The 27,133-nt window shown below is 50.6% G+C and overlaps 1 protein-coding gene and 1 long non-coding RNA gene across 4 annotated transcripts; one reads left to right on the top strand and one right to left on the bottom strand.

Moving 5' to 3' along the window:
* Window positions 1-1,038: 1,038 nt before the first annotated feature.
* LOC135293033 (serine/threonine-protein kinase PAK 3-like) lies at window positions 1,039-10,393 on the bottom strand. Of its 3 annotated transcripts, XM_064407044.1 has the most exons (11): window positions 10,192-10,393; window positions 9,257-9,294; window positions 8,730-8,852; window positions 8,090-8,212; window positions 7,682-7,862; window positions 6,665-6,728; window positions 4,830-4,878; window positions 3,572-3,684; window positions 2,932-3,049; window positions 2,194-2,293; window positions 1,039-1,760 (listed from the first exon to the last, which is right to left on the bottom strand). In XM_064407044.1, exons 1-11 carry the CDS (start codon window positions 10,265-10,267, stop codon window positions 1,525-1,527), a joined length of 1,221 nt encoding a protein of 406 aa, XP_064263114.1. In that variant the 5' UTR covers window positions 10,268-10,393; the 3' UTR covers window positions 1,039-1,524. The 3 variants fall into 3 exon arrangements, with proteins under 3 accessions (XP_064263114.1, XP_064263112.1, XP_064263115.1); XM_064407042.1 differs by lacking the exon at window positions 10,192-10,393 and having other exon boundaries at window positions 9,257-9,527; XM_064407045.1 differs by lacking the exons at window positions 2,194-2,293; window positions 10,192-10,393 and having other exon boundaries at window positions 9,257-9,527.
* Window positions 10,394-10,503: 110 nt separating this feature from the next.
* LOC135293035 (uncharacterized) lies at window positions 10,504-11,971 on the top strand. The gene is made up of 2 exons (XR_010355188.1): window positions 10,504-10,835; window positions 11,724-11,971. It is a non-coding gene; the product is annotated as an uncharacterized LOC135293035 (long non-coding RNA).
* Window positions 11,972-27,133: the final 15,162 nt, after the last annotated feature.

A 27,133-nucleotide genomic window follows, 5' to 3' on the forward strand; every position in this document is an offset into this window, starting at 1 on the left:
ATTCAGCAAATTTTCAGACTTCTTGCCAGCTCCTCGGAGCAAAGTATGAAATTACTCCACCAAGGCAAGTCTGTGTAGTACTCCCTTGTGTTGGCATCAGTTCCTGTGGCAGAACTTGCCTTCCCACTGGACACTCACCTGCGCCTGAGCCTGTGGAGAAGCCCGGCTCCCTCCCCCTCTGCCCACAGCAACACAGACACTCCCAACCTTTCCCAAGAGCTGCAACACAACCACAGGCACAGCAGCATCCCCAGCAGTGACACCATTGCTCTGCTCCATTCTGCCCTGCTCTGCTCCTCTAGTCACAGCTGCAAGCCTGTATCTCCACAAGAGGCTGTGGCCTGGAGGCAATGAAGGAAGATGACCTTTGCTCACAAACAAACCGTGCCACAAACCCCATCCATGGGTCTTCCCACACAGAAGAAACACCTGACCATTCAGAAGCAAATTTAGAGCTTATTCACAGGGTGAGAACAAAGAGAAGCTTCCAACACAGCGAAGGGTTTATTTATTATAGTATTTATTCTGACTATCACTCTAAACAAACTACAAACTACAAGCTATAAACTACAAACTACAAACTACAAACAGAAACAAAGGCCTCTTCCAGGGCTAGAATCTCCTGTCAGCCATGAACTGCTGCGTGGCCATGATCAGAGGCGTCAGGGAGGAGACTGGCTTGGCTGATGTTACAAACGGATGCTGCCCAAAGAGAAAAAGAAGCAATGAACTTCTACTTTCCCCACAGCCTGAAGCAGGCTTTCTCTGGCTAGCAGAAAGATACAGAAAGGAGGGCATTCTGTGCAATGCTGTGTCCACATCCAGGACCTGCAGCCGCTTTGTCTTTTACCTGCAGAAGTTCCTGGGCAGACCAGCGCCTGTCCTCGTCCCTCTCCAGGCAGCAGTGCAGAAAGTCTCGCAGCCACGCCGACTGCTGCCTGGGCTTCTGTAGCTTCGGGGGGGCCCTGGTGCTTATCAGCTGTTGAACCTAGAGAAGAAGGAAATGCCACACTCTACCTGTCTCCTTCGCACCCCAAACTGCTCACACAGAGCCCACTGGACAAGCTCCACTCTGCAGTGGCACTTTACTCCCTGCCACAGGGTGGCAGATACCTTTCCTACCCCTACTAAAACAACCAAAGCCAGAGGCAGCCATAGCCAGTCCAGTAGGCAAAGGCTCTTGCCTTGACCCCTGATTTCACTGGATGATGGAATCAGCAGCAACTCCATCAGCAAAAGCACACTTTGCTTCACACAGCCTCTACAAGTGATATGGAAGACTGACTTTCGTCTAACTCTTCTATTTCCAAGGAATATTCCATAAAATGCAGCTCAGCACTGCTCACTGCTCCCTTAGGCAAAGCTTCTGCCAAGCAAAAGGCATCCTGATTTTTAGGTCCTGTTCATGCACAAAAATGGCAAGGGGATGATCTGGCCAAGAAGCACGAGAGACTGTGCAGCCTGGAACCTATCATTTTCAGTTGTTGGCAAGCTTCCCAGGCAGAAGAATGGGAGCAGATTTTGTTAGGGTGACAGCAGTGTCTGAGAGCAGCTGCAGCGTACCGTGCGGGAGGTTTTCATCAGGTACGGAGGCGCTCCTTCCACCATCTCGATCCCCATGATGCCAAAGGACCAGATGTCCACTTTGGGGCCGTAGGGCTTCCTGGTGAAAATTTCTGGCGCCATCCAGTAAGTCGTTCCAACAGCTGATCTCCGTTTGTTCTGCTCAGCAGTAAGCTGAGCAGCAAGGCCAAAATCAGCTGAGGAGGAAAAACCACTCTGATCAAGCCAGCGTGACTTAGGAAAGCAAACAAAAGAAATCCCCACTGTACCAACGTCCAAGAAGGCAGTGTGGAACCCAGCTGTAAAGGGGCCATGCTGCCATTCCTCGGACCTGCAGCCGAGGAAATACGGAATTGGCCACTTAGCAAAAGCCCCCAGTTTCAGGCAGTGGATTTTAGTCCCCTGAAGCTATTAGACCGTAACTGCCTTGCTTGGGAAGGGACACACACAACCCAAAGCCTCTCCTGAGCCCTTCTTCCCAGCAACACCTCCCTGCACCTTGTGGCTGTGCTCTGTGCTTGCAGCAGGGCAGCCTGCACTGTCACAGGCCCCACTGCAGGGAACTGGAGCCACCCAAAGGCAGCCCCACACCGCAGCCCGCCACGGCTGAGCCTGGCCAGCAACACCCACCCAACTTGACTGATCCATCCAAGCCCAGGAGAATGTTGTGGCTTTTGATATCTCGGTGGATCACTTGCTTGGAGTGAAGGAAATCCAGGCCTTGCAGGCACTGAGAGAGGAAAAAGAAACATGAGCCTAAGTGGACTTCATCCCACAGGCACAAAAGTGGCACATCTGCAACACTGACTTCCTGGGAGATGGTGAGCCATGGCAGGACTGGCTGCTGGCAAGGGCAGGAGCCTGCTGCTCCACCACGAGAACAGCAGTTCCTTTCTAAGTGAGGGTGTGTTTGCTTCTGAAAGAGAAAGGGCAATTGTTCCTCTGGCCAGTGCCCTGCAAACACAGACCAAAGGAGCCCTGCTGCAGTGGCTGTGCTCTCTCCAGCCAGACAGCAGTGGATGCTTTTGCAAACACCACTTTGGGTGCAAGGCTCTCCTTTGAGGATGAGTTCTGGGAGACTCCTGTGAGTATCTCTTTGTCTTTGCCCCTTGCTTCACTTTGCACCACCAGCGCCTTTGCCCTTACAGGGAAGGAGTGCAGCACACACAGGCTCCAGGCAAGTGTTTAGAGAGGCAAAGACAAACACACTAGAAGAAGGGCAGGGACACTGGCAGGCACTTCTGATGCTCTTGCTACTGCCAAGGACATAAGAGAAAGGCTTGGAAGATGAAATCTCTCCTCTCCTTATCACCCATTTGGAAGGACCATTCTGACCAAGCCATGGGAAGCACAAGTGCCATCCCTTACCTCCCGAGAGACAGCTGCTATCTCTCCTTCTGCCATGCGAGTCTCCCTGATGACATCGTGTAAAGAACCTCCGTCCATGTATTCCATCACCAGCCAGAGTTCCTCGTCCACCAGGTAGCTGAAAGGAGGAAAAAACAGCATGGAGATGAACGCAGGCACTTATACAACCTGATGGATTCTTGTTTCTGTGTCTCTCTCAGAGGAACACAGGAGGAAGTGAGTAGTCATTCACTACGCTCTGCAGGACTTGAACTCTGTGCAGTTTAAAAGACTGCTCGGTATCCACACCAATGCAACAGGCCAAGGGAAATACAATAGACAGTGCTTTGTCAGCACTTCAGACCCAGGGGAAAAATCAACCCCCAAACCCAACAAAACAATGTGGAGAGAGAACAGGAACTTGGAGGCTGTTGGCTCAGTAAGACAGGGCCAAGTCCTGTCTTTGAAAGTGCCCTTCACACTAGTATGCCAGGAAAGATGAAAGCAGCCCCAATGCAATCTCCTCCCAAGATGCTGTAAATCAGCACAGAAACAGGAATTAACAGCTCCATCCTCTTTTGCCAGCGCCCAAAGGAGTGGTTGAACCTCTGGCTTGCAGGATGTGAATGACCTTTCATGGCAGGACAGCAGAACCACTCACCTGTCTACATAGTTCACAAGGTTGGTATTCTTACTGCCACGCATGACCTGGATTTCATTCAGGCACAGCTCACTGCTGCTCTCTTGCAGAAGACTAATTTTCTTGATGGCCACCTAAAACAACATGGACAGCCATGAACCAAAGAAGTCTGTGGCACAGGAGCACAAGGGGAACATGGAGACAGTGATTATGGGATGACAGCAGCCCCAGCTGGGCTGGGCCAAACTGCCTTGTGACTGGACATCAGACCCCGTGCTTAGACACCTCCCAGGACAGAGTGACAAATACCCTTTGCCTTGTAAACCTGGGAGAAACAGAGTCTAAGCTCTGCACCACAAAGCTCTAACAACACTCACTGTGCCCACTGTCTTCCCCCAGGGCCTTACTTTATCATCCCCATTGTCATTGACACACCTCTTGCAAGCAGGAAGCCATTTTTGTGCTGGTAAAAATGGAGCAAAACTGCTGGGAAACCTTGGGCACTTCTAGGGGGCTTGATCATTACTCCACCAACCACTGGCATTCTCCATTGCACAACTACAAAGCAAACTTTTACAGACATGACAGATAAAATGGTGTCCTATGAAAATCATGAGGGTTATTCCCCCTAAGAAATACAACCCTACATATTTCACGGAAAAAATGCTGTGATGATGAAAACATCATTAAGGACACCTCCAAAAAACACAATCCTAGCACTTCCTCACTTCAGGAATTTGCATTTTATTCCACTAAAATACTTTACTTCACACCACTAATATTAGCAATTACTGCCTGACTGTAAAAAGAAATAAGCCATGCCTTGATCCTCTAGGGATATATCCCAGGCTCTGAGCAGGGCTTAGGCCCTTGACAGACTCCTTGCACACCTCTCTCTCTAAGCACAGATCCCAAGGGCAGCACTGCAGGTGGCTGCAGAACTACCAGCACCATTCCCATGTATTGGCTAACAGCCAGAAATGAGAATTCAGGAATGCTGCAGCCCCAAAGAGCAGTGCCATGCTCTGAGACACCACCTGGGCACTTAGACCCAGCCCTGTGTCCTCCTCTGAACGATACCACTTGGCCTCCTTGCATCCCCTGGGGCAGCTGAGAAGGACAAAACCTGTCCCCATTGTATTTGGCAGGCAGACACTGCTCTGCACTCCATTTGTCTTTGCAGCAAAGCTCTGCTGGCGAGCCAAAGCTCAGCCACAGCTCACAGCAGAGGGGAGGGCACTCAAGAGCTGCAGAAGCTGCAGCGCTGCTTGAGGCTTACCTCTTCTCCTGTGGCAGTCTCCACTGCCATGCACACAGTGCCAAAACCCCTAGAAACAAAACAGCAGCAGAGAAAGAAATCCTTTAGTCCCTGCAAGTGCAAAACACTGCAGCCCAACGGGAAAAAAGTCCTGGGGAAAACAGTAAATGGAACACCACAGATTCTTCTATGGGTCTTTTCTCCCTTTTCTCTTTCTCTATCTGTGCATGTGTCTGATTCTTCCAGGAATTTGCTGGTTGGGTCTCCTTACACCTCTCCTTGGAGTCTGTCTGCCAAACTCAAGCAGACACAGATCCCTTTTCCAGCTTGCAAGGAAAACAGTGTCCAGCCACAGCCAGAGCAGGCAAAGCCTTCCATTGCTGCACACAAATGGAGAAGTCCTGAAAACACAGGATCCTTAGGCAGCTGTGTTCTGGGTCCAGAGCCATTGGCAGCTGCTACTCTTCGATGCACCAGATACTCCATTTTTCTGGTGACTTCTTGTACATTTGGCTTCTGTTCTAGGGTGACGTTATGATGCTTGTACCCCCAGTCACCTGTTCTGTTTATGCTGGATGTTATATTCTATGCCTCCAGGACGGGATCAGACAGTAGGGGCCGGGAGAAGAGGGAGCACAGAGTTTTGTTATCAGCTGCACTCTCCCCCGCAGTCTGCTGGAACACAGAACTCCAGTGCTGTGGTCTGGGCACAGATGGGGCCAAACACCACACTCCTTTTGCTTTTCAGTTAGTTTAGCTAGCTAAGGCAGTCTGAGTTTTCCCTTTACTGTTTTTCTTTCCCTTTTCTTGGAACCATTTGAACCTGCTCCAGACTGGGACCTGGCAAAACACCGAGAGCTCGCACTTTGTAGCCCACCAGGGCCTACTCTGCAGCCTTTCCCAGCACTGGAGGGACAAATAACAGAGTGACAACCCCCAGGAGAGACTTTCTGAACTTGCCATCTCTTCAGAGCAGGAAATGAGTTTTGTCATCCATGATTGTTCATTTTGCATGCTGGGCAGTGCTTTGCCAGTTAAACAAACAACTTCTTTCCACTTCTCTCCAAGGAAATTGTTCCCAAATCGGCTGGGGGCAGTGGCCATGTGGGTTTGCTTTCTGGAGGTTTCCTGCCAAATTCGCCCTAAATCAGGATAGCTTACCCAGAGAAAATGTTGCAAGTCAATCCCATCTACAGTCAGCAGAGCTGGCTTTCAAAGGGAACAGCTTGGTGGATTCTTTGCAGCAAAGGCTTAAAGTCCACAGGATCCACGAGGGGTCAGCCATCAGGCAGATGATGGCTTTTCATCTAGAGTGCATTGGCACTGGGCAGTCCCCTGAAGCTTTGTCTTTTGCCACCACAGCCACAAAAGAGAGCTGTTGCTTTCATTTCTGCTTTCGGATTCTAGACTAGGTGGTGGCACTGAATCTTGTTTTCACCAAAATACTGGAAAGAAATGTTACTGAGAGCTGTTCCCTGACAGCTGTCAGCTGCTAACTTGACTTTGAGGCAATGAAGTTTCTCCTCATTTCGTTCCCACGTACTCTGTTCTTTTGAGACATGCAAAAATTATTTCTCCTACAAAAAGTGGCAAACAGGTGCAAACACACTTGAGGGACAGGAGAGCTGCCAGGTGCTGCTCTTTGCCACAGACAAGACATTGCCAGCATCCAGATGTCTCTGCTGTGCCTTCACAACACAGCTATAAATGCAGGCCAGCACTGAGAGATCACCTGGCATCATCTTAACGCAGTGTCTGAACAGCTTTGGAGCTTGCCTGATGTCACTCTGGGGAGATGGGACACCAGCAAAACACACTGCCCCTCCCTTTGAAGAAGGAACTGTGGCTGCACTCACCCTTTGCCAATAGTTTCCAGTTCTGTGTATTTAGCCTCAGGATCTCCCTCGCTCACCAGCATCTCTGTAAATATCCCAAGGAAAGATGCTCACTTCAAAAGAGATCCCACCCTGCAGCAGATCACAAAGGCAGCCCCACTCTCCGGGACACTGGGCCCTTTCAACTCAGTCAGTCGGGAAACAACAACACCACCGCACCAGCACCACCTCAAAAACAGCAGCAGCAAGACAAGCAGCCCTGCAGCACAGATGGTCTGCACAAAACTAAAAGTCTAAAGTAAAATCTAAGCACACAGAGAAACAGTCAGAGGAGACAGGATCAGAAAACTCTAACCAAGAGAAGTGATTGTTGTCCAGAAACATTAAGGGCAGCAGGAAAAACAAAATCTTCCTGTTCTTGGCAATGAACACTCTGCGACATTCAACACAAGCTTTCATCCTTGCAAACATCAAAGGCATCTTGGGTTCTGGAATCAATTTTTGTCATCAGCTGCCCTCTCCAGAACAGGAAGAATATTGCAAAGTGCTTCCAGCAGAGTCCAGATCTCCAGCTTTAAGCAGGACTTTGCCTAAACAATGCCCTTCAGCCTTTCAGGAGCAGCAGCTCATGTTATAAGCTACTGTGATGGCCTCAGGAATGAGGTCCCTCAGCCTTTAGGACAGGCTGAGTGCTGAAGATGACCTTGGCCGTGCCCACAGCAGCTGGGCCCCACAGGAGCTCCTTGAGGCCTACTCATTCGCGAGGTCACGGCCTCCTGCTCAGCCAGAAACAATCTCTGCTTGGCCTTTTGCCCACAGGGAAGCTCAGGCAAAGCCAAACCAGGCCGAGCTGCTCTCAGAGGCAGGAGCAACACCCCGCTGATCCCTCACCACCTCAGAGCACAACAACAGGTCCTGTGTGGAGGAGGCCTCAGGACCTGGCACTCAGCTGAGCAGGAGCAGGAGGTGGGACAGCTCACGCCGACACACGCGCACACAAGGCACTGCTCCGGCACACAAGGATCACAAAGGACCTACTCAGCATGGCCAGGCACTTGTCCTCTGTCCTCTCTCGCTGCTGCTCTCTGCTGCCAGACGAGCTGGTCGTGCTCCAGGTGCACGAGCTGCTTGCGCTTGAATTTCCAGCCTGGGCACTGGAGCCTTCTCCCGAGCCTTCAGCTGCAGCTCGTGCAGGTGCCAGGACAGAGGAGATGGAGCTCTGGGACAAGAAATGAATTTGGGTTACAAATGTGCCTGGCAGAGATGCCCCTCCCATCCCATTTCACATGCAAGCCCCTAGGAAGATGCTGCTGGCCACACCCAGGGCTCTTCACCTCTCAGCTTGTGCAGCTCACTTCAACAGCTCAAGGCACAAAATCCAAAGGCTGCTTTTACATGACGGACAAAATGACACCAAAGACGCTGCTACCCAGAGCGGGCACTTACTGGTGTTGTTTGCTCCGGCCGTGGGCTGACAGCAGGGCCAGGTTCTTTGGCACCTTCCTCCTCTTCAGCCTCATCCTCGGGTACAGAGGCAGCCAGAGCAGGTGCTGACGCTGCCCTTGTGCTCTGTGGACAGACAGCAGCATGAGGGACAGGAAGAACCTGTCATTCACCACCTCACCTATATTCAGCTACAGGCCCTGCTGCAGCTCAGCTCTTCCTATAGCTACTGACTTTAGCTGCTCTGTGGGGAGGGCCAGGTCCCTGCTGGGGACAGTGCCTCCTCATATCCTGCAAGCTTGTGAACTGCATCTTTGCACTGCTCTCCTCACAGGGGACAGGGAGCCTGCACAGCCACTGGCCACCAAGGGCCTCACTTGTATCCCAGGAGCTTCCAAAGACATCCTAATGCTACCTCTTGTCTCTTGCTAAGACAAATTCACAGCCCCTTTCAGAACAGCAGGAAGCTGGTGCATAAACAATCCAAGTTCCACTCCCCTTTTCCAAGCCCCACTGACTGGGGGAAGGGCTGGAAAGATTCCGGCCCCCAGCATCTTCAGCCAGGCACAGGAGGTGCTGTCTGATCAGAAACTTGCAGCTATACTTTGCTCCAGCCACAGCACGACCCAGAGCTGCCACTTACTGATGCTGGATGCTCAGGCCCTGCAGTGGCAGCAGGCGCAGTTTGGGGAGCATCTTCCTCCCCTCTGGTCTCTTCTGCAGGAAGACACGCAGCCAGAGGATCCTCCGAGGTTGGTGTGGGGCTCTGCAGACAGACAGCAGTATGAGGGACAAGTGACCTTCTTTATATTCAGCTCTAGACCCAGATGCACTAAGGAGAAATCATCTGCAGGGAAATGGGATTGAAAGTTGTTCCCACTGAAGTGAAAAGGCACAATTAGATGGGACTACACTCTCTTGTGCAGGGGAAATTCCATCATGGCTTAAATCACAAAGCAACCCCACTTCCAGCTGCTTAAAAGCTCTGAAAAGGAATTGGAGAAAACAGCCTGGGCTCCTCCTGCTGCTGCTGCTGCTCTTGCTGCAAAGGGTCTGGACTGTAGTTTCATTCATGCAACCAGGCTGGCACTGGACTGCAACACGCCCAACTCACAGCTTGCTCCACAATTGTCAAATGCTACCAAGGCCAGAGGCTCCCTTTCCACTCACCCAAAGACCGGATTCTCTCCAGGCACGGGTGATGTGACCTGCAACACACAAGAGAAAAACAACCAGATGCTGTAAGAAAACTGCCTGTGCTGGGCAAGCCCACAAAAAGTCAACCCAAAGACAGAGCATTCTGCTTTCACTACATCACTCCAGCTGCAACCCCTGTGTCACACAGCAAGCAAGGCAACAGCACAAAATACTTCCTTGTCCTCCATGGCCACTCAACCCATAGAAACTTGAGACTCAGACAGGCCCGGTGGTTCTGTAACATTCATTGCTTCTGCCCCACCCCACCCAGCAGGAGCTACAGCTCCTCCCTTTCCTGTGCTTCAGTTTTCTCAAGAGATTGCATGCAGCAATTGCCATGAGCTCACTGGAAACCTTTCCCCAGAAAAGCTTCAGCCAAGTGCCCCTTAGCCAGGGTGGCAGTTCTATCGTGACACAGCACAGGAACAGCTCTAGGGTTCGGGAGCATACAAGAACTCCTCTGAAATGTCTATCTCAGAGGCCTTTTCCAAGCTGATTCTGTGACTTCATCACAGAACACATGGCTCTTTTAGTGTGCAGGAAGTGTCAAGGTCCACAGGCACATGCTGGGATGAGGGAATATAGACAAGAAGACTTGAACTGAGGGACTTTCCCTTAGTCCTGGAGAGCAGTGCACAGCTTTTACAAGGACTCCTGACAAGCTCTCCCACTCTTCCTATCTTAGAAGTTGTCTTCCTTAAGCCAGCAAACTGAGGAGACTCTAAACTCCATAGCCACAGGCTGTGCCACGGGAGGAGTAGAATCCCTGCAGGCCACATTAAAAATGCTGCCCACTCCTCACTGGCTAGAGACACCCCCTTCTTGGCTGGAGCTGTTGACAGCGGCTTTACCCAACCAAAGGCCTCTTTGTGGCATTTTGGTTTCCATATGCTGCAACATCTACTTACGTGCCAGGTGGGTGAGAAAGTACCCAGAATAAGCCACGGAAAAAGCCGTGCAAACTGCAGCACACACTCCCTCCATGGCTCGAGCAGCGCTGCTCCAGTCTGCAGCAGACAACACCTGTGGGAAAATCAAAAATACTCTGAGTCCTGCTGGCAGAGACCTCGTCGATCAGCAGGTTCTGCCCGCAGTGAGCGTGCCACAGAGCTGCTCTGCACACTGAGCCCTTCCGGGCCTCGGCACAGCAACTTTGCCTTGACAACGCCGGGATGCGGCCGCTGACATCACAATAGCAGCGCCCTAGGCTGGATTGTGAATTCATGCATAGAACCAGACATGCTCTACACCTAATGCCAAAAAAAGCCTGCAAAGTTCTCCTCTGCTACAAAGCAACACAAAAAGCCCTCCTAGTCCATCACCTGTTGCTCAAGGCATGTAAGAGTAGAAACACAGTGAGCCCCTAGAGCCCACACTGAGAAGCTGAGCACTGAGAAGGGACCAGGATGTGAGGAACCACATTAGTGGTCTTTGGCAACTATTTCTGCTGAGCAAAAGCCAGAAGGCTTGTTCCAGCTGGACCTTCCTTCGTTCTAGAAAGCAGCAAACAAGGAAAAGCACTACTTTAATTACATTTAGAAGTTTCTCCTAGGTACAGAGACATGGTCATGGATCTTTCTCTATATATATTTTATATATATATATATATATATATATATATATATATATATATGTATGTATGTATATTATATTATTCAATACTATATATTAAAAAAATTTTACATCATAGCCACGGGTGTGATTTCAGCAGGGAAATGCCATGACAGAAAATGCAAGGAGGATCGTTCTGTCTGACTCACTCTAACAGGGAGGCCTTGGGACCAAAGCACCACCACCATTTTTTCCCCCATTTTTCTCCTTCCACAATATTGCTCAGGAGGCGGGGCTGAAATGGGTGGCACGGAAGCGGCAGCTCTGACACACAGCTGAAACCATCAGGGCCAGGGTGGCATGTGGGACTGTTTTTCCACTGCAACAGAACAAGGCAAGCCAGAGTGGTGACACTGATCCCAAGTGAGTCCAGCCAAGCCAAGTGGAGCCCAGCAGGGTGGTAGGAAGAGGCAGCTAAGTGGCACATCCCATTCCCACACACATGCCCAGCGTGGCAGACTGATGGCAGTGGCAATGCCAAACAGAGCTCTGCAGGGACAGAGAGACACCCATCACCATTGCCACTGCCACCATCCCTGCTGCAGAGAGGGAGCAGGAAACTGCCACTGCAGGTGCACAGCTGCTCCAGGCAGCACCAGCAGCCCCCATCTACCATCAGAACCATTCTGTAAGCCCTCACCATCCTGTCTTTGTTCCAGGGGCCTCATGTGACACTTCACCTTTGTTGCTTAAGCCATTACCCCTTTTGCACAATTTTCTTCTTATTGTTGTGCACTGCTTTTTATTTCCTCACTACATTGTAACTCTAATAGTTTTAACCTCTCATTTATTGTTTTCTCCATTGTCCCTTTCCATTGTCATGGAGAAGGAGAGAGAGGAGAGGCTTTACAAGGACTACCTCAAGAAGAGGACATAGAATGGAGGGAAGGCCTTAGAAAGAATAAACAACCCTCATGCTGCTGCTTTTGGAAGGAATAAATGTCCAAGTTACTTAATATCCAGACACAAATCTGTGGAGTCTTGACAGCCAAGAAGCACAGGAACCTGGACACCTTGTTGTGAGAGACTAGAGGAGATTGCTGGCTCAACACTTTTCAGGGGCTTGTATGTGGGGAAGGGGGCAGATCAAGCCTTGCTCTGGTGAGGCCATGCCCCACTTGGCACGCCCCACACCCCCAGGCCTGTATCCCAGCCCAGCAGCGGCCACTGATCCCAGCACACCAGAGGCAATGCTCCACACCTGTGTCTGGAGCCCCTAACCCAGCTCCTAAATGGCCAGGTGAGTGGGAGCCCCATGTGGGGGAGGGCCCCAGGAGAGCCAAAGGCTATTTACCTTGGGATATGTGGCCACCACATGTCTTGACCCTACATCTTCTTGGAATTTCTATCAGCTGAACACCACTGGAACCTGCAGTGATAGCTGTGTTGGTTCCTTTCTGTCATTCTCTCTTTCTCTTTCTTCTCCCTTTTTCCTGCTCTCAGATTTTTGAGTAATTTAAAATCTTAACAGCCTTAATGATCTAAATCTAACTCAATTAACACATTTTGTTAGGTTGATAGGGCTAAGTTAATGCTTTATAGAATATTCTCTGTTATGTTTAATTTTTTTACCTTTCAAGTTCTTTGATTTTTGAAAGTTGACAGTGAAGGTTTTTTGTTGTTCCAATCTCTTGAGAACATCTCGTCACTATTTTTCCTGCTTTTCTGTCTCAAGAGTACAGGAACAAGTTTAAGTCGTTTTACAGTATCCCACAGAGCAACGTTTTTGGGGCCTTACATTTTAATTGGCACAGCAGGCAGGGTACTCTTGAGGTGATATGGGCCTTTTATACAGCTGTAAGTGCTCGTGCCATAATAAAGGAGAAATAAATGTTCAGTCAAAGCTGCTCTTTTCTGGCAGAAAAGTAATGGACTTGCACCCAGAAACTGATCTGAACTGCTCTCCACTGACACACTTGCTAAAAGCTTATATAGAAAACTTGTCCAGCCCTAAAGAGAGATGGGGACGGAGAGAAACTAGCACCATCCACAGTTTCTTCTGGAGAAAACATGAACTTTGTTAGAAGAAAATTAAAAACTCCCAGTAAAGGACCATGCCTGGTATCCATATGCATGGAGGTTTGACTCAGAGCTGTATGGTGCCCATCAGCTGGAAAAGGAGCTGCATCAGCTGCAAATTGCTGAGCCTGAAACAATAGCCAGCCTCAGGCCAGAGTAGGAATTGAATGCCAGGATGAAGCCAGCCCCCAAACCATGAGAAACCAGTGAAACAGGCTCCTCCAAAGCCAAAGAGCTTTAGAGTTGCAATTTAACACTGCTGGGGAAGGCCTGGAAGCAGTGTTTTCCATAGTCCAGGAACAGCCAGGCCTTCCTGACTGCAAGGTCAGCCCCACAGCCCTTGGGAGGGCTTTAGTGCCTCAAACTCCAACCCCGCCCCTCACCCTAAACTCTGCCAGCCCCTATAAAATACAGAGGCAGGATGCCCCAAAGATGATGTCACCTTCCTCTGCTCCCTGGAGGAGAGGTTCGGCTCTGCAAAGCCAATCTTCTTCCCTCCTCATCCCAAGCCCTGCTCACTGATAAAGAAGGAATTTGCTTATCAGGATGTAGTGTCTGGCAGTAATACCTCATTCTGCAACAGAAGTGGTTGAACTACACAGGAAAATAAGCAATGATCGCAAAGAAAGGGAAATGGAGAATGTTTTGCGAATTGGATTTGGGGGAATGAAATAGAACTTTTGGAGAAGGAAGCACATGGTGAAAATCCCTGGTCTTTTGCCTGGGGAACAACCTGTGATGTGACAAGTTTGGACCCCTTACAGGGGAGAGAACCCCAAGCAATGCATGAGAAACAGCTGATGCCTGTTGACCTTCTTCTGTGTTATTCTAAGTTATTTCAACATTTAAGGATCAAAACTGAGAAAACAAAATCTTGGCACCACCTCCAAAAAGTTATGGTTGTTGATAGAAGGTGGTGGATTGAAATATCCCTAGAGGCTCTCTGGAAAGAAAATGGGGATTAAATGGGGACTCAGTTTCCCTGGATTCTTAATGAAGCTTTGCAAACTGCTCCTGCCCTGCCTCCTTCTGGCAGCCCTGGCTATTGAACCTTCTCTGCCACCAAAGGCTGGAAGCCGAAATGCTGCTGCTAAAGCATAACCCTTAGGAGAAAATGCTTTTATCATCGTGCAAGTTTATTGTTTTGGTCTCACTAATAAGCCTGAATGTTCAAGAATATCCTCACTAGTCAGGAGACTGGGTGTACATCCAGACCCGGAAAGGAGAGCCACTTAACCAGAAGTGGAAAGGACTTTTGATCCCATGGCTGTGAGATTTACAGCTGGACACTCCTAAATTGTGTGATTAAAGTTAGCTCTGGACACATGGAATTGTATTGGACAGTCCAGTAAATGTAACTCTGCTGCAGATAAAGCTGCAATGGACATTTCTAAAGTGAAAAACATTAAATGTTTTCTCTTTCTGCCCATTTCCAGAGCAGTGTCCCTGGTATGGCAGCATGGCTGTTTGTTCCTGAATTAGTCAACCATCCTAGCAGGACCGTGTACCTAATGACTACAAGAGCAAGTATGGCTTTGAGTGCCAGAGGGGTAAGAGACCAAGAAAGAAAAGAGAGCCATGTCTGTAGGAGTGTGCACCCTAATGGCAGAGTGGCAAAACTAGCCTTTGTCCCCCAGAAAAGGAAAGAAGGCCAGAAGTTTCTCTCAAGGATTAGGTGAAAAGCCACCTCATGGGACCTCAGGGACTTCACCAAATACTTGAGGACATCTAATTGGATAGAAGCCAAAAAGTCCCACTTGATCCATCAGGGAGAAAAAGAAGAGAAGAAAAGAGCTAAGTGCTTTTGTGAGGTGTTTTTACCAGGAGCGGACTGCTGCACCTGGCTCGAGTTTTTCTCTTTGTTATTATACCTTTTATTAAACCTTTTTGTTTCTAACACTGCAGCAGAAGTCATCCTGCTTATTTTATGCCCCCAAAGTAATAGATAAGCTGTCCTTGGGTGTATTATATTTCTTTTGAGGGCTTATGAGACCAGGCTAAGAAAAAGAAACATAATAGAGCAGAGCTGGGCAGCAGCTGGGGGTACTACAGTGCACTCACAGCCACCTGCCAACGCAGCTGGCCAAAACTAAAACAAGCACAACCAAAAACCCAAACACTACAGGTGCTTGGCCTAATAGCCTGGTTACTAATAATATAAGAAAACAACTATTAAAGATGACACCTGGGACACCAGCTGGCCAGAGCCAATTCCCAGCTATCCCATAACTTGCCTTTCTGTGCAAACACAGAGGTTTCAGTTGTCCACCTTTCAGAGAGAGGAGCCTGCCAGACCAGGTTGAACATTCAGCAATGTCTACTTGAATGATCTCAAGCTTTCAGTCCAGAAGCCCAAGCTTATGAAGTGTGATTCTTCCTTTAATTTCCTAGATTCAAAACTGATTATTCAGCTCTACGCATGAGGCAGTTCTCCAGATCTATTGAGGACATGGAATGGTTTGGAAAGCAAACTAAGGAACAAGGCACAGACCCAAATTTTATAGGACCAGGGAGAAAATGCTAAGAGCAAAAAGGGCAATTGTGTTTTTATTCCATTGTTCCTAGCTATATCTTGCAATTGCTGTGGGGTAGTTAAGAGTTTATTCAGGTTGACAACTTGAGTCAAAAGTTTATTTCACTCCTGAAGCTGCAGACTTGAAATGCTTCAAGTTCTTACATCCCAGGGGAATCCTGTATGCAAAATACTTGAAAACACATTTTTTATCAGAAAGAAAAAGAGATTTAAGCATTGTTGCAAGTGTTTTATATATTAATAGAAATCTCAAACTACTAGGTTAATTCCTGAGACTATTTTTATCTTTTGCTCTTGTGCTTATTGTTGTCTTATTCCATATTCTCTTACTGCTTGTAACCCACACTAATTCTATCTCACTGCATGCAATAATAAAGCAAAGAATTACCTAAGGGATGAGAAGAACACATTCCTCACTATCTTGCATAAGGATGAAAACAGAACATTTCAGGGACTTCAACAACTCATTTCTCTGAATAGGACCAAAGAAATAAAAGGCAGCCAGCTTTAACCACTCCACAAATTCCAGCTCAAGTAAGAAGCTCACAAAGGGCACTAAGGCAGGGAGACGTGGACACGTGCACACCATCACCTCCTCTGACAAAAATGAACCTGTTTCACAGCTCCAGGCAGTTCATGGAGCCAAACTCCTTCCCCAGCCCCATGGGAAAGCAGTGTCAAGGTGCAGGAACCGGGAAGTGTCCCAGGGGGCAGAGATAATGCTCCCAGCATTTGAGCCAGCAGCACTGGCTCAGACACACTGAAGTTCAGCTGTTGCTGTGCAGCAGTTTCTTCACACTGCTAAGTTTCATGGGGCTGGCTGTATTTTTCACAACAGCCACTTCAGTACAGGACTGGTGTAGTGAAAAGTTCTGGAATTCTGTTTCCTCTCTTGTAAATTCCTATTTCTCTTCTTCTTTAGGACACCCACAACTTGAGACACCTCAGGAGGCAACACTGAATTGCAAGCAGTTCCCAAAGCAAGATTGTAAAATATGCTCTATGTTTAGATTATGTACTATGGGGATTTCAAAACTCTCTATTTCCAAAAACTGTTATTTTTCCGGTTAAGAATGCCTGTCAATTAAAAAGCTTAAACTTGGCCAGTTTTAACTGCAGAGGAGAATACTCTCTGTCCCAGACTACCATCCAAACACACCTTTGCTTGGATACAGCTCTTGGACCTTTTAGGTAGCTTGACTACAGAACTCAAACATCCAAGAACAGGGGTACAAATACAAACCCTTATGTAAACGTCTGGAAGCAGCTAGGAAGTTGCTGGGTTGTTCTCATTCTGTAGGAAGAATTAACACAGCAGTAATAGAAATCACCTTTCTCCAGAAGCAGCTCTCACAGCTAGCACACTCAAGACTGCAGCACAAGCAGTTCCTAGGTGTGGAATCTAGTTGTTACGTGCCACCAATAGCATGTGGAACTGCTGCAGGAAAACACCACAGACACTTTTTCTTCTCTTTTTCTTTCAGTTCCGAAGAGAGTCATAAAACCTGGCTGGCTGCCTGGGTAGCTATGTTAACACTAAAAACACGGACCAGCAGAAATTGCAATCACACCACTACAATCTTCCACAGAGGAGGGCAATCCTACAGATCAGAGTATGGTCAAATTTGCCCCGAATTCTCATAATGTCCATCTACTCTGGATACCCTTACTTGGCATTTTTGTTTCTCAGCCCTCACAGAACTGACAGGTGAGAAAAAGAGAAAAAAACATGAACAGTCCTTGGGTAAGTGCAATACTGGACTGTCAGGAAATAAAAATAGTTGATAGCATCTGTATCAGGCATTGTTTTTTTACTCTCTACCAGTGTCCATTTCAGGTATCCTGATAGCATGATTTAGGATTTTGCAGCTAAATAAAATGGGCTGCAATTTGAGACGCCTACAAAAAATAAAACCTTATCAGACTTGGTTTTCCCCCAAATGACAGTTGCAAATTAGAAAATGAAAGGGTCTAGAAATAATTTTAGAAAAATATAGTATTTGCATCAAATTCCAAGGGGATAGAGATATTGGAGCAGCAAGGAAATGCTCCCAGAAATGTTTGTCTAGCCTGAAGAGACCAGCTAGCCACAGGAACAGGAGAGAGCCACTTCTTTTTAAAATGTGCACATTACTGAATGCAAGATCCATTGGCCCTTTCAGCTTCTGTTTGCAACAAAAAGGAAGATATTAACTTGTGTTTATGAAGACTATAATTGGACTTCAATGTTTTTGAGACACTCTCTGAGCAAAACACAAAGAAACTACATTCCATGTTAGTAAATGCAGCATTTAGAGTAGCAACTAAATAGTCCTATCTCAGAGTTAAATGTTCAGTTCTTCATAAATGCAGTACCTAAACCAGTTAACTCCCACCTACACCCCAGACATCCACCTATACCTGCTTGTGTAAATAGTATTTTCCACTCCACTCCACTCCCTATTCCTTCTCTCAGCACAGTCCTCAAGCCCTCAACCAGGCACAAGCCAACTTCTCAATTACCAAGCAGCTGTTGGCAATTACCTGAGCACCTGCCCCACCCACAGCAGCTGTGCAGGTCCGCAGACCCCACCCACCACCACAGAAAAAAAAAAAAAAAAATTCTTACACCCTTGACTAGTAAAAGATCAGGACATAGAGAGACTTGTTTATTCCCTTCAGACCAATCAAGACAAATTTTATATCCTTCTCTGTAAAGGGAAGTCACGGCTTTTTTTTGAAGCAGAAGCATGTTTTATCCTCCCAGTTTCCTTCCTCATTTGTCCCTGCTCCCCACGAGGCCACTCACTAGGCATATATAAAAATACCTGTGTCTGAAAACACATCTACATGAGTGCATGACTTGCACTGCAGCAGTTGAAGGTATTGTTTTTATTGCACAAAGATCAGAAACCTCTTCTAGAAGAACTGTAGAGTTCTTACTATGGAGCTGTAAGAACCCTGCCAGCACATCTGCTGCTAAAGCAACAATTCCAGCTTTGCAGTGGCTTAAGCCGGCTGAGACAGAAGTGTTGCTCCATCAATGCATAAACCACAACAAAGCAGTGGGGACAAGCCTTTGTTCCAAGCGTGACTGAAGCTTTGGGAAGCAGGTTTGCCTGCAGAGGGCACACAGAAGCAGGACACCTTTGCCTCCTGTGCACCTACAATTTCTACACCATCATTGTCACTGCTCGGGTGACTGAGCATGCTGACAGTGTGTGACAGATTGTCTGTCATGTACAGAAAGTCACAGACAGAAAAAGGGAGGGAGAAAACACAGAAGATGACAATGCAAAAGATGTTGAAGGAGTGTGGCAAGGATTGAGGATTAAGAGACAGAATAAAAAGAGACCATACCCCTAAACAGTCAAGTGCTGAGGGGAAACTGCAAGTACTTGCATATTTGAGCTCACCACTTGGGCTTGCATGCCTTGTCCACATTACCATAATTTCAATAATTTTGCTTCCTGGACAAGCTGCCAGGTCCCCAGTACCAGTCCTGCCTCCCTTCCAGCAGTCTCTCTCTGGGCAGAGTCGAAAATAGATCAGGGATTACCTTTTACTCCATAAGCATTCAAGACAGCCAGAGAGCTTCCAGGAAAAAGGCCATAGTGAGTGCCCAGGACAAAGAGATTGTAAGCAAGTGGAAGAAGGAGGTATTGATTGAGGATCACAGTTACGTTGAGGTTTAACCTTTCAAAGGTTTGCTTCTTTTGAAAGAGAGATTTTTGGAGCTCCCTTGAGTTAGCAATATGAATTAAGCATTTAAATTTTAGCTTGCAGAATTATGTGTTGAATTTTAACCTTTTACTTAAGAAACCTCTGTCATAGTACAAAAAAGAATAGAAAAATGCAAATTTCAGAAGCTTTTTGCATAAAGAACAATACTGGGAGAAGACCAAGGATGCAGAAACCCAGATAAAGGGCCTCCTCTGTCTCCAAGCACATCAAGACCAACAGACGTACTCAGATAAGCACCAAGATACCAAAGCACACGCGCAAAGGAGAAAAGTTGAAAAGTTCAGCCATTAGGATGACCACAATCTTCGGCCTCAGAGACCACCAAAGACTCCTATGTAACCCCCACCATGAACAAGGCATGCTCAGAAGGGCATGGATCTAATTATCATGCCAGGCGAGGACAGGCGGAGCCAGGGGTTGAATATGCATGAAAAGGTTGAGCAATGTCACCTATATGGAGCACCTTTGTGAATAAAAGATGGGGCTCAGACCAGGGCTCAAGGCACAAGTTTCCAGGAGAACTATCTCGCTTCTGCCGGGTGCTGACAATACAGACCCACTTCATAACTACATCACGTTGTGGAGTCTATTTATTCCACCTATGGCTTCACTTTTCTACTGAAAACTGCAGGTGAGAAAGCCAGGCAGAAAAGGGAAGGAGAAGCCACGTAAACAAACCCATAGCTCTATACAAGGACAGAAGCAGATTTCATCTTCACTAGGCTGAAGAGACTTCAATTTGCTCTGGCATTCTTCACATTCATTCTCCTGTGGAAGAGCGCGGGGCTCCCTTTACCTGAGAGGAAACGCGCTCTGATCCTGGCTCAGGCACGGGCTGTACAACCTGCGGCCAGTCCCGTGCTGGTGTGGCTGGAACAGCTGCGCTGCGCTGTGAGCTCAGGAGAATGGAGCTGTAGCTGCTGCCACCCTTGGCTGTGTTTGGGAAGCAGAAGGTAGGAACATCAGTCATCTGCTGTGTTTGACTTTATTGTTATTTAAGATTGTAGTAAATACTGAGCATGAGCTGGGGTGCAGATTGTAATTGCACCTACCTCACTGGGGGCTCCTGGGGAAGCAGTTGCCTTGAGAATCAAGCCTCTCTCCTCCAAAGGCACTTCCCCAAATGTCTGCATTTCCCAGGGAACACCAACACACACTTCAGAAACCCTGGCAAGGCTGAATTCCTTCTGCTCCTTGCAGCACAGGCACTCCAGCTCGAGCTCATCTTCCTTCCCCCAGCTCTGTGTCACTTCCTTCCCCACGCCCACGTGTCGCTTTGGGCGCGCAGCCCCGGGCCCCTACAAACACGAGCTGCCCGCTGCCTCTGCACGTGCCTGAACTCCTGCCTGCGCTCACGGCAGCAAAACCAGGCTGTTCCCAGCCAGGGAGCGGAGCCCTGTTCCCGCAGGAGGCTCTGGTCAGCCCCTTGCAGGACGCTCCGCTGTGCACGCAGCACTTCTCCTGCCCGCCCAGAACGCTCCTGGCACAGCAGAGCACAAGCTGGCCGGCTCTGGGCTCAGCACACCCCAAACATGGGCACAGGAAGAGGCAGCGGCTGCTTTGCAGCCATGTCCAAGACAGCTGGGAAGGGTCCCCTGCCTCTGGTCTCACTTGGTTGGCTTTCTGAGTGGGCCTGAGGCAGGGGCTGCGATTCCTCACTTGTGGGGAGAGCAGAGCTGCCAGAAGCGCACCCAGCCTGCAGGCACTGCCTGACAGCGCTGCGGCCACTGGGACGCTCGCGCCTCTGAGTCACAGCCACTGCACTGCTGCTGCTGCTGCTGCTTCATTTGCTTTGAGGCACACCCAGAGCTCACTGTTAGGCCACTATGCTCTCTGGTTCTGCCCTCTTCCTCTCCCTGTGTATGCCTGGAGCATTGCTGTGCTTTCAGGAAGCTCTTGGGGAGAACTTCCAGCATGGCAAGCTCCTCTACCCTTGGTGGATGTTTGCCATGGAAGAGCATACTCAAGCTGGCTTTCCTAAAACCCAGGATCCTTGTTCCCTTCAGTGTGCTCAACACAATCTTCAACTCCACGGTGCTGTGCAACTGGAGCAGCAGGACAGGGACCTTTGCAGCCTGAGCTGCCTTGTTCCTCTCTGCCTGTGCACAGACGATGGCATGGAAGAGAACGGCAGCAGGGCCCTGCATGTCCCCAGGCTCAGGATTTCTGCTGCTTCAGCTCCATGGACAGATCCACGAGTCAAATGAAAAAGACAAACTGTTTAATGAGGGAAGGCAAAGCAAAGGGGTGAACTGGGAGGGAAAAACGTGGATGGGCAGGGCCAGGGGGCTGGAGGGAGAGAGCTGCCAACAGGGAGGGAGATGGCAGGAGCTCCTGGAGCTTGCCACAGGCTCAGCTGTGAGCAGCAAGAGCTGGGCCTGGAGCTGCAGCTGGTCCCCTCTGCTCTGCAGGTGGTCCCATCTTCAGTGGGAACTGGGGGTGGCCAAAGGACACCAGTTCTTCTGATCCTGCAGATGAAGTTTGGCAGATCTCCTGGACAGGGACAGCAGATGGGACATGTGGGAAGCAAAGGGAACACTGAGTCAGTATGGGGACGTTTCCCTTGGCAGCAGCTGCACTTCCATCAGGGAAGAGGAAATGTCAGAGCCTCCCCAGGAGGGTCAGAAAGAGAAAGCAGCCGAGCGGGCCGGGCTGTGGTGAGCACCCACGCCAGCCTCAGCCCCACCCTGCCTCCCCGGCCCTGGGGCCTCACCCGGGCTCTCTCCAGGCTGGCAGCAGCAGGGCCCCGCTCACTGCTCCTGCTGCTGGCACTCAGCTTCTCCCTGCTGGCTCCTGGCAGTCTCTGGCTCTCCTCGTAGTCTTCATTACAGCTGTGGCCAAAGTGGAGGTTCTGGAATTGGTTCCAATGCCTGGCAGAGCTGCAGTCGCGGAGCCCTCTGTGCTCCCTGCTGGCCCCTCCATCCCCTCAGCCCCGCCATGCTCTCGCCAAACCCCCAGCCCCCTTCAGCTTCTCCAGCCCCTCACAGTCCTCTCCTCCCCCTCAGTCCCTTCTGACCCATCCCGTCCCCTTAGACCCGCCACCCCCTCAGCCTGTGCCACTTGCCTGTCACCTCAGTGCCACCATGGCCCTGGGCTGCCCCACAGCCCTCAGCCCCAGCAGCAGCTCAGGGTCAGCGTCCCTTCAGCGCCACCGCCCCCTCGGCCCCCCCAGCCCCCTCAGTCTCACCGTCCTTCAGCAGCTCCTCAGGGGACAGTGCCTGGGGCCACCGGCAGCTCCCAGCGCTCCAGGGACACTCGGGGCTGGAACTGCTGCTGCGCCCGGCCCGGCCGCCAGCTCGGACCCAGCCCAGGGAGAGGGGACACAGGGGGCACAGGGGGAAAAGCAAGAGGTGAGCGAGGAAGTAGAACAGGGCAAGAGGTTAAAAAGAGGTGTATATAAATACCAATCTATGCGTCTAAACCCCCATATACAAATATAAATATGCATTTACAAATGTATATATGTAAATGTAACTAACGACACAATTATAAAAGCAACTGGGCACATCTATAACCACAACAATACATCTAAAGCTATAACAATATATATCTAAAATAAAAAAATAATTAACTGTACAGCTCTCTAACAATAATTACATGAATCTATAAATACCACTACCTAAATAAACTATACATATCTATAAATATAACTAGAGACAGAGGAATTCTACCTGCCTGATGGTCACAGGCTCTCCCTCTGTCTCTTCCTGCCACATAGGACAGCCCTTCTGGAGAGGTCGGTCACACGGGATCTGGGAAGCAAAGGGAACACTGAATCAATATTGGCCCTTGTGCAAATGTTCCTGGAGCACCAATTGTCCTTCTATCAGGGACTGTAAAAGATGGCCTGAAAGGCAAACTCTCACTTAGCAATTTGAAGCCTGCTCTTTAAAGAACAGGGATCCTTCCAAGTGTTCAAAACTTAACTGTGTGAAGTGTTTAAGTATCCTGATAAAGCCTCAGCAAGTCTCAAGCTCAGTGACAGAGAGACCCCAGTCCTCACTGAAGTGGCTGAAGCTGAAGGCTGCTGGGAGCTGAGTTATGAACCAAACTGGGACACCCAGCTTGGTGACACAGCTCCCACAAGGTCAGATTTATTCCCTGCTCTCTTGCCACAGCAGAGGACTCAGTGTCAGAGCCTCTGGAGAAGCGTGGAGGGCAGGGCTCGGGGAGGTTGTGCCAGTGCAGGATTTGAACTAAAGGCACCAGGCAGCACCAGCCCTGCAGACAGGAACTCAGCTCTGCTCATCTCCCTTGCTGCCAGAGGCAGGCTCAGAGCAGCCATCTCACACCTTCTAAACCAAGGGGGGCTCTGTCCTTACCAGGCTCCTCAGGCTCTGGGGAACTGCTCCTGCAGCTCTCGGTGCCAGATGAAGTTTCCTCTGCTGCAGCTCTGTCCACAGCCTCCCCTCCTGAAGATTCAGGGGCAACACCAATATTGTCCTGAGCAGAAGCACAGAAAGAAGGGAACCCAAAGATCACTCACTATTTTGCTGGAATCACATCAGGGATACAATAACTCTCCTTCTCCACTCCCAAAGGACATGGAGCACAGGGGGAACACTGCCCACATGGTTTACATGACAAGCCTCTTAAACTCAGAATTTGGGTGACCAAGGTGAAACTGAAGCTCTTACAAAATGATCTCTGGGACAAAATATGAACACAGAAAACCAGAAGACACCAAGTGAGGGGATGTGGGGGAGGTGCCCTCACTCTCTGACCCTGGCTTATCTCAGGAGCTGGGAGAAACCAGCCAGCAGAAAGCCAGGGGCTCTCCTGGCTGCCAGCAGGGCTGTCAGCAAGGGCAGAGCTCACTCCCAGCCCTGCCCTGTGCTGCAAACCCACACGCAAGGCACACATTTCTGGCTGGGAGTCCCACCAGCCCCACCCAGCCGCTCAGACAACCCATCACACCGTGGTGCTTTTTGGAGCCCTCTGCTGCTGCCCCATGTGTATGATCCAGGCAAGCATTTATGCAGCTAGGCTACTTCTAGGATCACATTCATGACCAGTGGCAAAAATGTGTAAATCAGGAGAGCAGGAAAAAAACAACCCAAAAGACAGGAAAAGCCAAACAACCAAGCAGTGTTCCTATTCCACTGAGGAAGTCAATGTCCACAATGAAGCACCTGCAAATTACCTTTGGGCAGAAAGATATTCTCACTAGGACCAGTTCCAAAATATTCATCTCTTCTGCGATTCTGATTCCATCAGAATCCTAAAGATTCTAAAGATGGTTGCGAGCCTGCAATGTTTCCTTTTGTTATGGAATAAAATGCTTCTGAAAGCTGCTATGTGTGAATTTACAGAAGAAAAAAGACAAGCTACTTGAGAATATGATATTGGGAAATCCAAAAAATCCCACTCCCCTCCTTGAGTCTGCCCTGCCTCGATCATGAATGTACTGCAGGCACTGGGTCAGCACATGAATAGAAAGAGAGACATTCTTTGGCCAACACACATAATAATCTGCACAAGGACAGAGAGCTGCAGCTCCAGCCCAGCCCCACACACGGCTCTGGGAGCGCCCACACGCCCGGCAGGGCTCACACAGCAGCACCAGCTGCAGCTCAGCCCTCGCTACAAATGCACCTGTAGGAAGGATTCTTCCCAGGAAAAGGAGCACTCAAACTTGGCCAACACAGGCTCACAATGCTCATCCTCACTAAGGGAGGGGGAAGACTTTTAAAAATTATTTCTTTACTAAGAATAATTAAATGATTAATTAATACTGAAATGAGTTCAATTAAAGAAGCTTTTGCTTCTGAGCCATGTAACAATGATCAAAAGCTCCCAGCCCCTTTGGCTCCCATCCAAGGGAGTTACCTGAGCAGAGGGAGATCTTTCAGACATGGACCTCCTGATCTCCCGAATCATTTTCTCTACTGCAGGGCCCAGATCTGCTGGTGGCCATTGCTCTTCCTCAGGTGCGCTCTGTGATGACCTGGAGGCCATTGGTGCTGCACAACCTGCACGGCCAAGTGGAGCACTGGGTGCTGAAGTGCCTGGGGTGGCTGCAAGAATCCAAACAGAATGATCACACTCCACAATGTGGCTCTGGGACACAGAGTTCTACGGGTGCTATAGATCAAACATCACAGGAAGGAAGCAGGGAAAAAAAAGGCAGAGAATTTTTTGGCCTCTTAAGTGCCCCCTCTTAATAGGCTTGACAATTGCTGGCTGAGAATGACAGAGCCTTGTGGAAAAATACTTCAAACAGCCACTTTTAATTACATTTTAGAAAAACAAGGCTACAACTGTTTTCCTACCTCGTGGGTCGAAAGCCAGGGGCTGGGGCTGCTGCTCCCTGTGCAGCTGCTGGAAGCTGCAGGGCTGGAGCCGGAGCACCTCCCGGTCGAGCGGAGGCTGCTGCCCCCCGTAGAGCTCTTGCAAGCGGCTGGGGGGCCCCTCCTGCCCGAGCGGCAGCGGCCGCTCCCCGTGCAGCCCGAGCAAGCGGCAGGGCGGGATCCCAAGCACCTCCCGCTCGGCGGGCGGCGGCCGCTCCCCGTAGAGCTCCTGGAAGCGGCTCGGCCCCTCCCGCCGGGCCGGCAGCGGCTGCTCCCGGTGCAGCAGGTGGAAGCCGCAGGGCGGGCGCCGGGCGAGCAGCGGCCGCTCCCCGGGGCGCTGCTGGAGGCGGCCGGGCCGGGGGCTGCGCAGCTCCCGCCCGTCCGGCAGCGTCCGCTCCCGCTGCAGCAGCAGGAAGCCGCTGGGCGGGCGCCCGGGCGGCAGCGGCGGCCGCTCCCGGGGCAGCGGCTGGAAGCGGCCGCGCCCGTGCCGCCCGTCCGGCAGCGGCCGCGCCCCGGGGAGCTGCCGGGAGCCGCGGGGCGGGCGCCTGCGGCCCTCCCGGCCCGCCGCCGGCCGCCGCCTGTCGGCCGCGCTCCGCCGCCTGAGGCGCAGCAGGAGGTCGGGGCGGTCGCGGCGGAAGCAGGGGCTGCTGTAGTGCAGCCAGCCCCCGGCATCGCCCGGCGCAGCCGCGCCCAGCCAGCCCGGCACCTTGCGGAAGCTGTAGCGGTAGAGCTGCCGGACGAAGCTGCGGAACTGCGTGGCCCTGAAGGGGCGCGGCACCGGCCCCGCCCCAGCGCCACCGCCCCCGCGGGCGGGGCCCGGGCCGAGCAGCTCCCGCTCGAAGAGGCAGCGGTCGACGAGCAGCCCCCGGGCCCGGCTGTCCCAGCGCACGGAGCGGACGCGGGGGCTGTTCAGCAGGCGCCACAGCTTGGCGGGGAAGGCGCTGGCGCTGAGCCCGGCGGGCAGCGGCAGCTCCGCCATGGCTCCGATCGCCGCCTGTGGCCGCAACGCCCGCGGCGCAACGGCCGCGGCTGCGCCGGCGGCGCGCGGCCTGAGGGGGGCGCTGCGCTGGCGCCCGGCGCGGCCCCGGCGCGGGCCGGACTTGGCGGGGACGAGCGCGGCAGAGCCGGGGCTGCGGGCACAGCGCGGGCGGGGCGGCTCCTGGCGCTGGCCGGGCTCCGCACGGCACAGCACAGCACGGCACGGCAGGACTCGGCGGGCAAGGCGGGCAGGGAAGGGCAGGGCGGGGCACTGAGAGCAGCGGCGGGCTCTGTCCCTACGCTGCATCCCGTGCCTGGGTCACCATCGGTGACAGAGAGGAAGGACATTGCTCTGTCTGGGCTGGGGAAAGGATGAAAAGGGGGCATTAGAAAACATTCATTTGGTCTCCTTTTCAGCAGACTGGCTCTTTTTATCTCACCAGGTCTGCCTGTCTTTGGCGGAGTTGGCACATTTCTCGTGATTTGGAGTCAGCTACAGCAGCAGGAAGGGGCAGCAATTTTGTCAGCATTGTCATCCAAGCTAAAGTGCTGGCCTGTGGATGGATGTTGCTTTACCCAAGGAATTATAATGCCTGGGCAATAAGACAATGTTGCCCCATCACCCTCCCTGGTTTTCCCCCTCCTACTTTGATTCTTTTTGGTGCTGAGGCAATAAGGAAATGCCTGAGCTATGCT

This window comes from Passer domesticus, unplaced genomic scaffold (genome assembly GCF_036417665.1).
Source record: "Passer domesticus isolate bPasDom1 unplaced genomic scaffold, bPasDom1.hap1 HAP1_SCAFFOLD_63, whole genome shotgun sequence".
NCBI lineage: Eukaryota > Metazoa > Chordata > Aves > Passeriformes > Passeridae > Passer > Passer domesticus.

Bases quoted from the DNA above. Each gene is read 5' to 3' on its own strand.
- LOC135293033 (XM_064407042.1), bottom strand. From the start codon at position 9,385: ATGCTCTGTCTTTGGGTTGACTTTTTGTGGGCTTGCCCAGCACAGGCA. The intron at 8,213-8,729 runs GTAAGTGGCAGC...GTCTGTCCACAG, and splicing joins GGCCTGAGCATCCAGCATCA to AGCACAAGGGCAGCGTCAGC. The intron at 2,294-2,931 runs GTAAGGGATGGC...TTCCTCTCTCAG, and splicing joins TAGCAGCTGTCTCTCGGGAG to TGCCTGCAAGGCCTGGATTT.